Below are 18,783 nucleotides of genomic sequence, written 5' to 3' on the forward strand. Positions count from 1 at the left end.
ATGCCCAACGTCTCCCAGCCTTCGACTTTTTGAGGTTGCTAGGCCTCATGGCATCCTGCATTTTCCTAGTGCCAGAGGCTCTCCTGAGAATGAGATCCCTCCAGTGGGCACTGAGGACTCAGTGGTCACAATTCTCAGGGAGAATGACAGATCTTCTTCAGGTTCCCGGCAGGGTGGCTCGAGACCTTCAGTGGTGGGCCTGTCAGGAGAACATTCTGAAAGGAGAACAGTTTTGGCAACCCTGGCCGGAGATAACAGTAGTCACGGATGCCTCACTCACGGGGTGGGGAGCCCACGCCAACGACTTGACCATCAGCGGTCGTTGGTCTCCATCGGAGTCCAGACTACACATCAACCTGTTAGAGCTGAGAGCCATCAGACTTGCGCTGAAGGCGTTCCTGCCAGCTGTACAAGGGAAGAACGTCCTGATAATGACGGACAACACGGTGGCCATGCATTACCTCAACAAAAGAGGAGGCGTAGGATCACTACCCCTGTGCAGAGAGGCGATGCAGCTCTGGTTTTGGGCAATCCAAGAAGGAATCTCTCTATCGGCAGTTCACCTAGCCGGAGAGAAGAACTTGACAGCGGACGCTCTGAGCAGGCAGAACACAGTCTCCCACGAGTGGGAGCTAGCTCAGGAAGTCCTTCAAGAGATCTTCGTCCTATGGGGAACCCCTCAGGTAGATCTGTTCGCCACCAGCCTAAACAGGAAATGCGACCTGTTCTGCTCAAGGGAATTTCCCCCGAGAGGAGCTCTGGGAGACGCGTTCATAGTGGACTGGGAGTTTCCGCTTCTGTACGCGTACCCACCGGTGCCTGTCATTCCTCAAATGATCAGGAGGTTGAGAAGATTCCGGCGAAGCATGATCCTAATTGCCCCGGATTGGGCCAGGAGAACGTGGTACCCGGACCTTCTAGACTTGTCCATCTGCCCTCCAAATCGACTTCCACTCAGAGAGAACCTACTCTCACAGAAGGGAGGTCAGGTTCTCCATCCAGACATCAAAACCCTCAACCTTCACGCTTGGCTTCTGAAAGGCTGAGGTACAAGGATTGGGACCTCCCTGATGATGATATGGAGGTGTTGCTTTCGGCAAGGAGGCCAGCAACAAAGTCTTTATACCGCTGCCGTTGGAACAGATTTTGCAGCTGGTGTAGAGAACAGAATATCGACCCTTTTTCATGTGGTACACCAATGGTTTTGTCCTTCCTACTATATTTGGCAAATTCAGGCCTTCAAGTTGGCACCATTAAGGGCTATCTCGCAGCGCTATCCATCTTTAAGCGTACTGCGGAAGAACCATCCTATTTCAAATTACCCTTGGTAATACAGTTTCTAAAGGGGTTAACCAATGTTTATCCCCCAAGACCATTCCAAGTTCCCCTATGGGATTTAAACTTAGTACTAACTTTCCTGATGGGTACACCTTTCGAACCTCTCCATTCTTGTTCGTTAAGATTCCTTACCCTTACGACTGTTTTATTAATAGCACTTACATCTGCTAGAAGGGTGAGCGAATTACAAGCTCTTTCTTGTAAACCCCCTCATACAATATTTCACAAAGACAAAGTTGTCCTGCAAGTGAAGCCTAATTTCCTCCCAAAGGTGGTTTCTGAATTCCATATCACTCAGAAGATTCCCCTGCCATCTTTCTATCCTCCTCCTCACCCGGGGAAAGAGGAAGAGAGGTTACACAGGCTAGACCCTAGGAGGGCTTTAAGTTTTTACATTAGTAGACTAGCCAGGATAAGACAGGCAGACTAGCTGTTTGTAGGTTACGCAGGTCACAAGCTGGGGTTACCAATAACTAAGCAGACCATTTCCAGATGGATCATTCTAGCCATTCTGGAATGTTATAAACTGGCAGGGAAAGAGCCCCCTCAAAACCTTAGGGCTCATTCGACCAGAGGTATTGCAGCTTCATCGGCCCTCAAAAGAGGCGTGCCGGTTAAATACATATGTGCGGCCGCTACATGGTCGTCTGTCCATACCTTTACACGTTTTTACAATTTGGATTCCTCCTCCAGTCAAGAGACTAGGTTTGGAAGGGCTGTACTGCATTCTATTCATCAATAGAAGACAGCGTGAAGTCAGTACTCCCTCCTCCGATAATAGAATACTGCTATGGGAGCCTATCTAAGATGAGGAATACGTCGGAGGACACAATCCCTTCGAAGAACAAGTTACTTCTTACCTTGTAACGTTCTTTCGATGGGATGTTCCTCCGACGTATTCCTCATCGACCCTCCCATCCATCCCCGCAGTTCTACTTCCCTTGTTGTTGCAGCTTACGCTCCTTCAGGGTGATTAGTTAGTCCAGAAAGTATTATTGTGGGCTACAAAACGGAACTGAGCAACGGACGCTGCGCGCGGCCTTTATAGGCAGGATGACGTCGATACGGTGGCTGTCGAAGGACATCGACTCGGAGGACGTCGACGCGCAGCGCCCTCTAGAGAAACATTTTTCCAAGGCCAGCAGAGCTGGAAGGAGATATCTAAGATGAGGAATACGTCGGAGGAACATCCCATCGAAAGAACGTTACAAGGTAAGAAGTAACTTGTTCTTCTGGACCATCTGTTCGCAAAACACTTCACTTCTATTAATTTAAAATCACACGTAAAATACACTACAAACAACCAATTCACTTTGTGCAGCACAATTCAAGGTAAGTACCTTTGGTTTTGACAGACCGGTGTTGTGAAACAAAGACCTTACTGGGGATACTGATGCAAACACTTTTTGACAGTAATGACAGTTCAGTCTTACTAAAGATACACGTACCCACGGGAAGAAATGTTACTGGAGTTAAAACACACTTAGCACATGAATCAACACAAGAGAGTTGGGGATAAAAATCATAGGCAGTACTTTTGTCAAGGCAGATAGAATCAGAGGACAGTTTCCTACAAGTGAATAAAAGTCAATAGGCCTGCGCCAGTGTCAAGTGGAACAGGGTTCCTGTTGTCGAGGATCACACGGTTAGTACAGTTCACGATTCGAGATTGCCAGGAGTACTTAGATATTGTCAGAAGAGGAAGCAAAAGTTATGAGGGGGAAGGAAGATGAGGACAAGCCTTTAGTGAGGAGAAAAGGGTTCACCCCAGTTCCTCGAGGTCGGACAAAGTACCTTATTCAAGTGAAGAAGAGCTGTCACTACGGCAGTTGTTCCTGCAGACACACAGTTCCTGTGGCTTTTAAAATCAGTCGTGGGGACAAGGATGACGTTTGGAGCGATCTGCACTACCCAGGGATGAGGCCAGCAGTAGCAAAAGCAACGGCGAATAAAAGGTGCGCTCCTTTAAAACAGGAGAGGCTCTTCAGATGGGTATCCGGACCACTATAGCTGTGTGCAGTGATTTTGACCAAGAAGAGGATCCTCTGACGGTAGAAGATGAGCTGGTTGATCCCACCAGGCTCAAGGGAAGAAGACTCCGGACTGGATCTTCTCTTGTCGTTGAAGGGTAGATAGTTCAGGACTGCAGCAGGGCTCCACCGGGACTCGGTAGTTGCAGCAGCCGTCTTCTTCTCTGCTTCTCTTTGGTTGCTTGCGGTTCCAGTGGCGACTCTGATTTCCAGCCCAAGAGCCCTGCCTTTTATGCGAAAATCCCTCATTCACACAGCCTGGCTCTCAATCACCCAACAGGGGGGTTGTCCGGCCCGGACAACCACCTCAGCCAATCATGCCAAAGTGCGACTTGGGTTTCCAAGGATACCCTGTGCAGGGGGTGACTACACCCCTCCGTCACATTCAGCCCACCTAGACACCCAGGTGCCAAAAGGAGGGCTTCTTGAGAGAAGCCCACCAAAAGATGGTGAACAAAGAAGGCAAACCTGGTTTGCCGCGCAAAGTAAAACACAAGGACTTTAACAAAAAGAAATGGCGCCAAAAGAAAGACAATTTGGTCAAGCGGGTTTATGTTCGAGGCTAATATGATAGCCTGGAACTGTACCACGTTTATGTAATATAATCGCGGTAGAAAAGTTAGAGTAGATACCACTGCCACCAGCCAAGTCCAAATGTTAAAAGAGCAAAACAAAGCTCAGAGAGGCACAGACAAAAAGGGATAGGAGTTTACCCTTTCAGGTACTCCATGTAAAATGGGGTGTACTGGGTCTGTAGTTTTTAACTGACTATGTAAAGTAAATGGCAACTTTACCTGTTTTCTAGGGGACAGTAGTCAACCCCAGAAAAATGGAGTCAGTGGGAAGTCTCAAAGACAACCCCGTGTTACTGAACTGAAGGTGCTGTGTAACACACATAAAAAGTGGGGTTCATGGAGTGGTGTCCTCCAGAGCCCAATATCACACAAACGGTAGAAATACACATGGCAAAACGCATGTAAGAGTGGGAAAAAGGCTCACACTGTTAATAAGTGGAAACAATAAACTCCAGAAATCCTGCAAAGCTGCTGGGGGACACACTAGGTGAGGGAAATTAGCCATAAAATGACAATTCTCGCTAACGGAGACCAGGACTACATTAGGGTCCCATGACGGAGAACAGCTGCAGGGGTCCAGCCCAAGGAGTCCCATGCTGGAGAAGTCACTTTAGAGCAGCAGGGCGTACACAATTCAGGTCCCTGCAGATGCACTCTTAGGGGGAATTGTCAAATTCACTACCTGGGGTAGGACTTGGATAAGTCAATCTTTGGGGAAAACTGCCTTCACACCCAGATTAGAATTTTTTTCTTTTTTAAACAATTTGTATTAATTTCAACAAACAGCCAAAAACAAAACCAGACAGTAAACAACAATTATACATTTCGAATATTTCACGATGTGTCTACCGCCTCCCCGTTACCCTCCTCCACATCTCAAGCAAACCCCACATCACCGCCTTCCACCGATCTGTCTGAGGACACCCCTTCCTCTGCTTCCCTGAGGAGTCCCAGTCTTCTAGGCCAGTCAGGGCAGGACCAGACGGTGTAGGTAATAAGTGCCTCCACGCTATCAATGTCTCTGCTTCCTCATCTCCCCCTCTATTAACTACCTCGCTCCACGCCACCGTTTCCGCATCCGCCCATTTCTGAAGGTTGTGCCACCAGGCTTCTAATTTTGGTCTATTACTTGCTTTCCAACTCATGGCAATTCTGCGCTTCGTAAGTATATAAGCCAGGTCTTTGAGTTTACTCACATGTTTCAATTTACGCGACCTGGGGAACCCTCCCACCTTGCATGCCCACAAAGATTCCACCTCCAGCCTAATCTCCTTTTCGGTCAACCGTTGGGCCACCTCCCTCCAGAATCTCCTTATTTCCAGGCACGCCCAGAACATGTGCACCAGTCTCGCATTCTCCTCCCCACATTTTGGACATGTTTGTGTTCCTGCATTCCTAAGACTTGCAATCTTCTGAGGGGTCATGTACGCTCTATGGGTACCATATAAATAAACAAACAAACAAACAAACAAACAAACAAACATATAACTGTATTTGTTGCAACCTCGCGTTTCTGGACACTTTTTTTGTAGTATCCTTGTGATCTCACCCACAACCCATCACTCATAGATTCCCCAGCTTCCTCTTCCCAATCCCGTCTCAGCTGAGTCACCTCCCTTTCCACCTTTTGACATCAGCAGTTCGTAGATTCAGGAGACCTCATTGCCCCCGTCTGACACATCATAAAATGTTTCTATGGCCGTATCTGGCAGACTCTACAGCACTATTTCTGACCAAGTGTCTTTTATCCTCCGCACCAACCTAGTATAAGTGATGTACTGTCCCTGGTGTAGTCCGGTGTCTTCCTCCAGTGTCTCAAACTCCGCCGCCTTCCCATCCTGCCACACATCTCCCAGCATTGCTATAATAATCGGTTCCCAGTGCTTCCGGACTATCTTCCTCAAATGCTCATCCACGCCATTCAGTGCTGATAGCCGTATCTTCCATCCCAACTCTGACATTCTTGTCCATCCGCCTCGCTGTGCTTTTGGCAACCATATCCATTCTTTCAGGAAAAACAGGACACATTCAGCCCTCAACAACCTAGACTCCGATGTGGAGTCTTCCGATAACCACCTTGCCACGTACTGTAGTTGGCTGGCCAGAAAGTACATCTCGAAATTGGGCAATTTAATGCCCCCTTCGTCATACGTGTTTTGCAATTTCCATAACGCTATTCTGTTCCTAGTGTTGTGCCATATTAACCCCTTGCATATGCCCTGGATTTTAGCAAATAATCGCTTGGGTATCATATATGGTATATTCACAAGGTAGTGTAACGGCCTAGGCAGCACCACCATCTTTAAAAGTGCCACTCTCCCCATCATGGTCAAGGGAAGCTGTTTTCAATGTTAACCACCGCCTTCTCTGTGTTTTGTTTGTGTTCGACCTCTACACTGTGATGTACATCAATCCCCTGGTATCTAAAGGTCTCGGTCTCCCATTGAATTTGTAATACTGGCAATTCCTCTTGTGGTATCCCTTTACATCTATCCTTGGGGAATATGCATGGTTTCTTGGGGTTCACTGTGATGCCGGACAGCACCGCGTATCGCCCCATTACTTCCAGCATATATTGCAGTTTCTCTTCTGGATATCTCAAATACAACAGCATGTCATTGGCATACATTGATATCAAATGCTGATCCCCACCTCTCCATATTGTTGCCTCAGATATATCGATAGGGGTTCCAGCGCTAAAATAAACCGCATCGGGGACCAGGGACATCCTTGTCTACTACCCCTGCTGAGTTGCCATCGGTCTGAGATGGTTGCTCCCGTCCTAACTCGAGCCAGTGGTTTACTGTACAACAATTGGACCCATCTCGTACGTGGGCCCAACCATGTATCCTTTCAGCGCCACCATCAGCCAAGGCCATTTTACAGCCGAAGGCCTTCACTGCATCTAATGAAATTATTGCAACCTCCTGGGGGTCCCTTTCAGTTTGTTCTATAACATGATGGAGCCTTCTGAGATTGTCGGATATGTTCCTACCCCCAGATTTGAGCTTAACCACACCCTCTTAAGGGTTGCCCGGATGAGCAGGGCTTGGCCATTATCTTTGTCCTTCTTGCACAACCTCACCATGCTGGCTGTAGCCTAGACCACTTGAGTTGTCCTCTCTCAGCTTCTCTGCCAGACCCACTGAAGTACATTCCTCTGAGGAGGGCACTAAAGCCCCTCACTGCCACAGACCTGCCAGAAGTGCTCAGAGAATATGGAACAAATTGTTGCATGGGAACTTCACCTGAGGAATGTAGGTAGAGTTTTAGGAGGGATGCAGCACAAGATATATCTTTAAATAATGAGTTGAACTTGGGGGTTTTGAGCACAACTTTGAGACAAATTGGTAAGAAACCATGCAAAATGTACAATCTGTTCAGTAGGGGTAGTTTTGTCAATTAAGGTGTTGAACCTGCATTTATTAACATGTCATGTTGGTCACTCTGTCACAACTGATGCAAACCTACACAGCAGAAAAATAACGAATGCTCAATCACGAGTATACACATGGTGTCTTTTATAAATGTACTAGATGTGTTATTGTGTGAAAACATAATGAAAATTACATTCCTTCAATTCTCCCTTTACATGAAGTAGGTTTTCTGTTGTGGTAATAGGTCTTTGATGTAGTGAGATCTATCTATATAAGAAATGTTAATGAGTTTGTGCATTGTTCTCCCAGGATTTGGAAAACCAGTTCTGATTATTCCCTGGGTGGTTTTACAAGAATTGGACTACATGAAGAATGGCAAATTATTACAAACTGTGAAGCACAAAGCGATTCCTGCAGTTCAGTTCATATACGTCTGTCTAAAAAAACAGGACCCACAGTTGTGGGGCCAGTCAATGCAGCAGGCCTCTCAGAAAATGTGTAAGTTTTAAATGTTCTTGTTTGTTTTTTCCTTTTGAAAAATGACACCGTCATAAAATTGTATGGTTAGATTGGAATGTTCGGTCTCTTTATGTTCTTCATTAGTATTGAATAGCTCAGCTAATAAGCGAGATCAATGAACACTTTTCAGTAGTATATATGTGTTTATGAAACTATTTAAAAATCAAGTAAAAACATAGATCAAAGGCTTATCTGGCTTTTTCATTTGTAAAGTTCCCCCACAATCCAGAACAGCAGATGAATGCTGTTTTTTTACTAATACACTGTTGCCTGTGCAAATAGGACTATAAGACAAGCAAACAGGCTGGTAAGAAAATGAAGATGTCACTTTAAGACAGTTGGCTCGATTTCCTGTCCCGCTCTAAGGGGCTAGGAGATCTCTGTGCACCCCAAGCTGTCAAGTTTATTATGTGCAAACGTCTGCCCGCAATGGGGCCCCAAGCACTGTAATCTGCAAAGAACCTACATTGTGAAATGGAGCTTCCTATTTATTTTGAAAAGATGAGCTTTCGTGAGTGTCATGAATTGAAGATTACTTGAAGTCCAAGTGTCAATTCGAGCTTCAATTTAAGGTGAAAAGTCAGATCAACGGAGCAAGTGGTATGATGGGGATTTCAGAGGTAAAGTAGGGCCATGAGGACAGGATTGGGGAAGAAGGGAAGATTGGATGGAGTGTACCACACACAAGGGCTGCAAGAGGATGCAAGATGTGACAGGGAGCAAATGAAGAGGTCGTAAAGTAGGAGTAATATGGTGATAAGCTGGAATGTCTAGATAAACTGCATTGCAGTAGTGGAAATGTCAGGAAATATAGGCATTTAACACACTCGCTTAGTGTGTCCATGTAGAAAAGGACAATAGTGTCTTTTTAAATTGCTTATTCTGGAAAACCAAGATCATGCTGTTCCTTTTAACTGGAGATTCATTGAAAGTTATTCATCCATGCATACTCCAAGATATGGACTTTAGTCCCAGGATCAGGGTGTTGGTATTGGGATTTAAAAAAAAATAATATATATATACAAACTATCGCATTGAGGGAAACGATGGAGGTGGGGTTTCTATTGAAGGATGGTTCTGGGCTGCTCCATATAAACTTCAGTGAAGAATGTGCCCATCCCTGTGATATTGTACCCCCCTCAGGCTCTTAGTTTGTTTTTTCTTTTAGCAGACCCTATATTAGGTTTCCTGTTTCCTTGTTTGCTGAAGTCAATAATTGATAATGGACACATGCGCACTAATGAAAGACAGATATGCTCCATCCTCTGGTGCCTGTCCAGTAAATATGGCCAGCCTGAGCTGGTACGAATTTTGAACAGTTGTCCGATAACGGAAGTCCTCATGGGATTGGAGAATATACAGCCCTCAACCAATAAGGCAGAACTGGAAGGGCTTACTCAATAGTAATCTCTACCCCATGACTAGTTACGTTGTGCCGGAACTACGTCAGGCAACATCACTTCCGTTCAGGAACAACGGGATAGCCTGCCCATTTTTATAAATAATTTGGTTTGGCGGGAGACACAAAGGCCTTGACAAAGGTTTTCTCGAACCTTCTGAGGTCAAGTGACTGCAACACTATAAAAGATAACAGGCCTGAGGTGGGTTAGGTTAGTCAAGTGGGTTTGGTCTGGGCTGTGATACTGTGCTCCTTGATCTGCAAGTCAACAAATTGCCTCCGTTTGCCATCTATCCAGGCCAAACTGTAAGCCTGATTTTTATTTTTTTTTTATTTTTATTTTTTCCAACGGCGGGGGGGGGGGTTATCTAGGCGATGGGGCTCAGATATTATTCTATTATTCCAAAGGTTAGGCTGCTTGCCACAGAGTAGCACTTCATTCCTACAGGCATTAAATTTTAGCTTGTTCACATCCATCGATGGTCGACGGTGGACATTGTCTGGAAATTAATTTCCCAAAAATGCCATCTAGCCATCAAGACAAAGCATGAATTGCATGTTGGCATGGTTGAATCAAGTTAGCCTGAAGATGCTGAGAATTTTAACAAGGGTGGAAAATGCATATTAAAAACAGCAAGACTGGGATTCCAAGATGGCTGCCGTCAACGTATCACCGTGAGGAGCGCGCTCCTCCCCGGCGGCCCTGTAAAGGAGCAATGAGCAGCACCGGCACACGTCCTGACGGGGGGAAACTCAATGTCATTAGCCCGTGATCCAAGTGGAACCGAAAAGAAAGCCGAACGGGGCCGGCAGAATGAAGAGGCTCACCGAGCGGGCACTGGCCAAAAAGAGCAGTGCCAGAATCACAGTGGGTGGCAAATAGGCGGCGAGAGGCGGCCGCCCTGCTGGGACAGCAGGCAACGCAAGGAACCCCTCTCTCCCACCAGCAGACTCCCGAAGTGGAAGAAGCAAGGTGACGAGGAGAACAGCTCCTGACAAGATTGCCCCGGCCCCCACTGTCAACCCGGCCCCAAGAGGGTAGAGCACCAGCCACCGCGACACCCCACTGTGGACACAGGTCCGGGGCCACCACAAGGCCTGGTCCCCCAGGCAGCTGCCTAACAAAATCTGTCACCATCTGCCCAGCGGGCTCAGCCTTGAGCGGCGCGATCCCAGGGGTACCAGGGCCAAGCATATAGTGAAGGCACTCAACCGCTATACATCCATGCCTGATCATAGTGCCCAGACCTCCTAAAATAATCTTAATTCAGCCGGAGCTCGCCACAGCGCAAAAGAGGCCTCCATGGAGACGCGGTTTCCACGAGACAGCGCCCCAGCTACGAGGGGGATCTCCCCCTGAAAGCCTATTCACTAGAAGCAGGAGTCTGCAGGTAGGCGACAGTGAGGCCTACAGGCAACAGGTCCTCCAACCGCAGCGGTGAAGCGGGACTACAGCCAACAGGCCCTCCAACCGCAGCGGTGAAGCAGCAGTTCAACTCAGCGGAGGCGGCCTGTAGCACTAGGGCGGCGGTGCCCTTCCAAGCAGGCACCACTTTGGCTTCTTGCTCACGAGAGGGGCGCAGGCAGTCCGATCCTCCACTTCTTTGGTGAGACAGTGACCCCTTTACCAATAAAGACGGCTCCCATCTGTGCACGTTAAAGGAAGGGGATCCATAACCAACGTACAAGGGAACGCTCCACCAAGGGATCAGGTGCAGGACGTTAACACGGGAGCTGAAGAGCATGACATGCAACTTAATAAGGGACCTGGGCAAGGGCAATCCTGCTAGGCAGGCCACTGAACCCACAAGTTGAACTGGGCCAGTGCCGAAATCAACAGCCCCCCGGGGGAACATCTATTTCGGCACCCAAAGGGCCCCAGAGCACTCCCTGTTCACCCCCCACAGGCTAACTGGTCAGCACCGGGGGGTGGGAGGGAAGCAGCCTCGAACAATTCCACGCCATAAAGCTCAATTGGGAGTTGGAGACTACCGGAAGATGCCGCGCAACAAAGCCAAGGAGCCTAGGTAGGGCACTGCAGGTCCCAAATGCATGAAAAAACAGAAAGGGACACTCAAAAAACGATAGAGGAAAGAAGGGGATGACCCGGAGGAAGATGAAACGGCGGGGACTGAGAAGCAGGTACCGGATGCACCCTCTATCCTACCACTAGGGCAGCATGTTACTAGCGAGGTGCCCCAGCAGTGCTTCAAAGCCTTCAGCAACCAGATGACCACCACACTGCGGACACAACTTAGTCTAATACGTACCGAACTGGCCCAGTCCCTGCAGGAAGTCAAGAGCGAATTAGCGGAACTAGGGGGACAGAATTGACACAAATAAGAATGCAATACAAGAGCTATCCCAGGATATCCGGAAGATAGATGCTCTGGCGGAGCAGCTGTTAATCAGAAACCTGTGCAGTTCCCTTTGGGAACACTGCAAAAGATTTAGGACTACAGGTGTTAGCAGTAAACCCACTTGGTAGCAGTCTGTACCACCCAGATTTACCTGGTAGCTGTGGCTGAGCAGTCAGACTTCCCTCAAGAAGAGTTAGGCAGTATGCAAAGTATACACCATAGGCACTCAGATACAATAATACAAGCAAACACTGACCAGAGCTTTGGTATCAAAGTATATAATTATTTATTTAAAAACACACTGTTTGAAACACTCCAGCACTCTTATTGTAAAACACTCTAAACACAGTTACTATTATAATATATACAACCCTTATTCCTTATCAGATAAGTCTTAGTTAACACCACTTATTTCCAGACAGAGGTGAGCGCTTAACTATAGATGGCACTCCAATAAGTTCATGAAGAAGGGAGGGAAAAAGACAGAATATGGAAGGATACACCACTCTAAGATTTAGGAACACTATTAGCAAGGCAGAAGAGCAAAAGTCACTTGTGAGCCAAAGTCCATAGGCTGGGCCCACTCTTAGAGAGAGCAGAGCACAAATGCGCCCAAGATCACACAGTTACACTAGGCTTTGAAAGTCTTGCAGAGAGTTCGAAAAGAGTTTAGAGAGGCTCAGAAAAGTTTAGCTAGGGTGTCCCAGGCTAACCCAGGTTCGAAAGCCGGGGGCTAATCCTACCCCGTACAGTCGGTGGCAAGGGAAGCCAGGTGGAACACGGTACCTTAAGTGAGAAGGATCCTCTAGCAGTGTCAGTTGTTCCTGGCAGCGGGTGCAAGTCTCGGCGTCGTCCAGGGGAAGAGAAGATCTCGACTAGAAGGAAAGCTGAAGGTTGTTGCACTGCCAGGGAAGAAACCAGCCGGAGAGTTTTCCGGTTAAAGGTATTACCGTTTATTTCACGGTCGTGGTAAAACGTGGTATTCCGGTTGCCGGGGTGCTTGGCACAGGCAAGGCGGCCACGAGATGCGTCGGGAAGGCGAAAAGGCGGTGAAACTGGTTATCCCCACCAGTCAAAGGAAGAAGACTCTCTGGCGGAAGATCTCCCCTGTCGTTGGGAAAAGTGGTGAGACGGTCCAGCAGGGCTCCACCGGTGGTGTCGTCGTGGCAGGTCGGCTCAGCTTCTCCCTCGTCGGATTCTTAGGTCCTGTGGCGACTTCTGAAGTTCCAGTCCCCAAAGCCCTGCTTTCATGCAGAAAACCCCCATTCACTCAGCCTAGCTGTCACTCAAACATGCTAAGTGGTGAGCCGGCCGGTTCACCACTTGGGCCAATCAGGACGGAGTGCGACTTGAGTTGCCTAGACAACTCAGTCCAGGGTGCCTAAATCCCCCTCCACCCCTCCTAAGTACCCCAGACAGAGTGGCGCCACTTTGGAGGGCTTCTGTGGAGAAGCCCGCCAAAAAGTGGAACAAAGGGCTCGACTTGGGTTGTAGTCACAGAAGAGAACACAAATGCCATTTTAGAACCGAGTTTTGGCAAAAAATACCAACCGGAGAATTAATAATAATTAAATAAACCAGCGGTATGTTCGAGGCTATCGTAATTAAATAAATAAAGATAGTAGCCTCGAACAATGGGAAAATCCCATGGAGAAATATTTGCGGTTGAATATAAAAAGTAGTATCCACTGCCACCAGCCAAAACTCGATCAGGGGGGACGGAGACGTGCCCCCTCGACTAACAGACCCCGGGGCAATCGAATTCCCCCAGCCAGTACGTCCACAATATGATGGTTTGTACTGGTTCTGTTCAGAATTCAAGACTAGTAAAGTCAATGGTGACTTTACATGCCCTGGGAGACGGTAGTCAGTCCCAGGGTATGGAGTCTATACTCGGGGTTCACTATGACACCCCTGTGTTATTGCACTGAGGGTGCTGTGTAACACACATCACAAAAACACATGAAGCCCTATGGAGTAAAAGACCCCATAGCCCATTAAACACATCTAGAGTCAAAGGAACACACTCAAATCATGTCCAAGAGTGAGGGTAAAAGAGTCTCACTCTTCGCAGGAGAAAGAAATTAAACCCCAAAAATCCAGCAAAGCTGCTGGGGGACTCACTAGGTTAGGAAATTCAGCCTAAACAGAGAATTCTCCCTAACAGCAGCTGGTGGTAGCAACACATAATTTAGAACTCCAGGCCGAGGACTTGGAGAAACGCTCTAGGCGGTCGACTATCAGGGTGAAGGGGCTGCCTGCGAGCGTACCCGATGCCGAACTCGGGGAAACAATCCAGCTGGTGTTCAAGGAACATTGAGACTGGAGGGGGTATTCTTAAAGACATAATCCATTGTGTGGTCCCCCTCCGAGAAGAGCCAGGGGCCAGGCCGAGAGAAGTGGTGATGGTCCTGCAGCGTTATGAGCAGAAAGAAAAGATTTTACAAGCGGCACAGAAAACCTCCCCGATAAGTGAATTGCGCTTCTATCGAGCTGTTCCAAGACTTGGCCAAGGCTACGCTTGTCAAGAGGAGGCGAATGGGTCAGGTGACAAAGGCCCTGACTGAATCACAGACAAGATACAGGTGGACATTCCCCTTTGGGTTGGTCTTCAAGTGGGAAGGACGCCAACATCGCATTTCCACGTTGGAGGAAGGTCTCAAGATCTTGAACATCGAAGGGGAGGCTGATACAGGGAGAGGACTAAGCAGTGGTTTCGAGCATGAGGGCCGGCGAGAGAAGCCATGGGAGTGGAGGAAGGTTTGGGACTTCAAACCAAGACGCAAACATCTGCGGGGCACGAACCAAGTCTCCGGCCTAAAACAGATCTACATCCCGAAAGGTCCTGCCGGTCCGCTGGCATAGAACCTAGGCAATGAAGAGACACAGTAGCACCATCGGCTCAAGGGCCTGCCGGGTAGGTGGGGGGGGGTGGTGTTTCTTGGAACCGGGGGAGGGCAAGTTGGGCACCCTCCCTGCAGTTAAACTCTGGGTTTGGAATGAGATCTGGCAACCTGAGTCGGGTGATGGGGGGGACGGGACGCCAAGGGGAGGATGTGCTGAGTCTAACCGGAGGGGGCAAAGGGAGAGGGGGGCGGTGAGAAGGGAGGGGGGGGAATCACAGCAACTTGCTAACTACCATGGCAATGAGGGGTATGGGTAGACCCAAAGGGGTCTGCATTCTCACACTCAACATAAGAGGGTTAAACACACTTGCCAAAAGACGGAAACTAGAGAATCTCCTCCAGCAGGACAAGCCTGAAGTTGTGACACTTCAGGAGACCCACACCCGCTTCCAAGACAGAGACAGATTTAAGCTCAGAGGGTATCTGCAGGTCCTACAAGCCAACGACAAGAGTAAAGGTAGAGGGGTCCTGATAGCATTTAGACACGAACGTCCAAATCATGGACATCAAAGAGGACAAAGATGGTGTGTTGCTATTTGTACAGCTGCAATGGGGAGGCAAACCCCTCACTATAGCCACGGTTTACGCACTGAACACAGGACAAGATGGATATCTGAGGGGAGGAATGGATAAACTAGACCATTTAACAAGGGGCCCTCTGATTCTGACAGGGATTTTAACCTGGTGTGGCGTCGGAGTATAGACTGAAGCGCGGATAGGGCTTCATCACAGGATGCCCCATCTAATAAGTTACAGGCTAGCATGGACAAACTGACCATGGTGGACACTTGGTATGAATTAAAAGGGGACTCCAGGGGGTTCATGAAATAATCATAACTCTGTAGTCTTCTTGGGCTTCGTACATATACTTTATTACAGGTTACATTAAGTTACATATAAGGATAACCACTGGGTTCCATCACCCAGGCTCAACTGACACAGATTAGAACCTTCATCCAGCAGTCATCACCAAACATTCCACATGACATCACAGGGCCTGACATACACAGACAAGCACTTCACAACACATCTCCCTCCTTTCCCAAAACGCACGAACAAGCACATCACAACACATCCACCTCCTTTCCACATACATCACCAGCACGGGAAACACAAATACAATAAGCTCACACGTGACATCCACACAGTGCATCTTTTTATTAAGCGATACAACTCAGAAGAAAATATTTCTGGGACGCTATTCCTACTTTTGGGGACGCTGTCCCTAAACTTCTAGGGGACGCTATCCCTATCCATATTGGGGACGCTATCCCTACACTTCTCTTCATCTCTTCCGGCATCACTGTGACTAGACCTGCCCATGACTCATAGGCACGTTCTCAGGGTCCTTTGCTCTGAGCTCACTTCTTCACTTCCCCTTGGCGCTGTGTATCATGACACCTTCAAACTTCAACGACACCAGGGAGCGAATGATGGCGCATCAATGTTCCATCGGATCGCCAATACGCCTAGACAGCATGTGAGGTCATCACTCCTGCACAGAGCTGGTCTCCTCTGCCCCTAACCGTCATACCAGCCTTCATTACGTAATGCTGTAACTTCTCTAGTATGTCTCTCGTGCCATGTTTCGTACTTCGAACATCTCCTCCTTTAAATACGTATAGCACATTCATGGCAACATGCATGGCAAGGTCTCTGGGTTGCCGGCCTGTTCACTTCTCTCTCACATGCAAACGTATTTTCCCTATGATGAATGCACTGCGCTCAGCCTTTTCATGGTTCTATTTCCCCAGTGACTGCTGCGCCTTTAATCCTCCTCTATGGCCCTTATCTTCGCCCTGCTTTCCCCTTTTCTCTTCTGTTTTAGGGGGATTTCCTTTTCCCTTTTTCTTCCGCTTCTTTTTCTTTTTCAAAAATCAAATGTTTTCTTATGGGGCCTGCACCTCGCTCCTTTAATATAATGTTCACTCATGGGGCTTCACCAATGACCAGGGGCGTCACTTCACTTATCAACCCCTCTGCTATTGTGCTGGGCTGCCCCTCCCTCCTTCCTTACTTGCGCCCAGGGCCTACGCTGGGGTTTTCTCTGCTTCTCTGCTTTCAATCCCCTGCCCAGCGCTGTACATCCCTGGGTGAATGGACTTACTTTGGCCTTTGGGGGCAGTGGTTCCTTTTCTTCCTCTGCTGCTCCCCCTCAGCAGTCTTTCTTCTCTGCGCAAGTTCATAGTTCCTCGTCGCCAGTGTAATAATTGTAACTCTGTAGTCTTCTTGGGCTTTTTACATATACTTTATTACAGGTTACATTAAGCTACATATAAGGATAACCACTGGGTCCCATCACCCAGGCTCAACTGACACAACTGAACCTTCATCCAGCATGCATCACCAGACATTCCACATGACATCACAGGGTCTGACATACACAGACAAGCACTTCATACTACTCCCACGTCCATAGATCTTTCTCTAGAATCGATTACATCTGGTTATCAGTGTCTCTTCTCGGTCAGATTCGGAACAAAGTGGTGGGGCCGATTTCACTCTCTGACAATGCCCCTCTGCAATTAGAAATGAACTGGGTGAGAGGGGGGTCGGGGCTATAGGAATGGCAGTTTTCCTGCCACCTACTAAAGGACACAGGAATATGAGTTAAGCAAAGCGATTTGCGTCTTTTTTGCGGATAACAAGTCTGCTGGGGTGCAAGAAGCGGTAGTATGGGATGCCTTTAAGGCAACCATGTGGGGAGTCCTAATTGCAAAACAGGCAGTGCGGTTCATGCCGGAAGGAGCCCTCCAAACAGACCTAGAAAAGCGCCTGAAAAGAGTAATTGAAATAATGGAGACCGACAAGGAGTCACAGATTAGGAAGGAGCGCAGGCTTATCAAAGGGCAGCTCAGAATTTTACTCACGAAGCAAGTTGAAAAATCCCTCTTATACCTTAAGCAGAAATATTATCGCCAGGCCAAAAAGACGGGGGGACGGCTATTAGGCAGACGGGGTGATCTGACACATCCAAAAGGTGAACGGGCAGGAAAACAATCACTCAGAGGAGATCCTGCAGGCATTCACCCAGTTCCACTCTTCCCTGTATGCTACTGAACAACCAGTTGGCGACCTTCAAAGGGCCTTCTTAAAGTCTTGTCTGCTGAAACGCCTTGACCAGAGCCAGAGAGAATCCATGGAGGGGGCAATCACAGACGACGAGGTTCAAGCGGCGATTAAATCGCTACCCCCAAACAGGGCCCTGGGCCTGTATAGGTATCTGGCCATTTTCTATAAGGCCTTCCAAACCACACTGATCCCGGAACTGACCTCTTTGTTCAACTCCTTTCTCGACGCAGGTTGCATCACCAAATCTATGGAGGAAGCCAAGGTGGTCCTCTTCCCTAAACCTACTAAGAATCCCACCCTATGCAGATCCCATCGCCCTATTGCAATAATAAACTTGGATGCCAAAATCTTTACCAAAATCTTAACGATGAGACTAGATAAAGTAATCCCAGACCTGGTTCACCTGGACCGGGCAGGGTTTGTCAAAGGGAGATAAACGTTCGACAACATCAGGCAAATAGCCCATCTAATTGAGAAATCTAACTGGGTGGGCTTGAGGGGAGGGGTTTTAGCATTTGACCCCGAGAAGGCCTTTGACCGGGTCGAATGGTCATTCCTGTTCGCTACAATGGAAGCGATGAGATTCGGCCCGGACTTTCTATGCCTAGTTAAAGGCAATGGCAGATCACTGCAGATCAGTTTAGCAATTAATGGGTGTCTATCCCTGGTGATAGAGATATCCAGGGGAACCAAGCAGGGTTGTCACATGTCACCAGTCCTATATGCGATTTTCTTGGAACAGTTTCTGGCTAGAATAAGACAAGAGAAGGGAATAAAAAGGGGTTGCCTTTGGGGGGGGGGGGAGACTACAAGGTAATGGTAATTTGCCGATGACCTGTTGGTGGTACTCACCGAATGGGATACCTCCCACAGGGAATTTACGGCTCTCCTGATGGATTACGGCAGGGTGGCGGGTCTGAAGATTAACACCCAAAAATCGGAAATAATGAAACTACAGAGCGACGATCCCCAGACCCGTTAGAGACAGGGCAATTTACACGGGCGGAGGGATCCCTCAGATATCTGGGGTGACACTGACTCCTTCTGTAGAGGGCCTGTACCAAGCTAATTATCCCCACCTACTGGGAACAATCAAGACGTGGCTAGCGGAAAGGAGGCTCCTTAATCTATTGTGGGCGGTTCGCATCAGTTTTATCAAAATGGTGAACCTCCTCAGGGCGCTCTACTACTTCCAGGCACTCCTGGT

General features: G+C 48.1%; 1 protein-coding gene across 3 annotated transcripts in view; it reads left to right on the forward strand.

Annotated features, from left to right (window-relative positions):
- Window positions 1-18,783, forward strand: part of SWT1 (SWT1 RNA endoribonuclease homolog) — a 2,657,341-nt gene that overhangs the window by 709,401 nt on the left and 1,929,157 nt on the right. For all 3 annotated transcript variants that reach the window (XM_069641360.1, XM_069641359.1, XM_069641361.1), the window contains exon 8: window positions 7,630-7,818. In XM_069641360.1, coding sequence (XP_069497461.1) covers window positions 7,630-7,818 — 189 coding nt within the window. The remainder of the gene's footprint in view (window positions 1-7,629; window positions 7,819-18,783) is intronic.

The sequence above is a fragment of the Ambystoma mexicanum genome, chromosome 1q (genome assembly GCF_040938575.1).
Source record: "Ambystoma mexicanum isolate Mex_15411 chromosome 1q, UKY_AmexF1_1, whole genome shotgun sequence".
NCBI lineage: Eukaryota > Metazoa > Chordata > Amphibia > Caudata > Ambystomatidae > Ambystoma > Ambystoma mexicanum.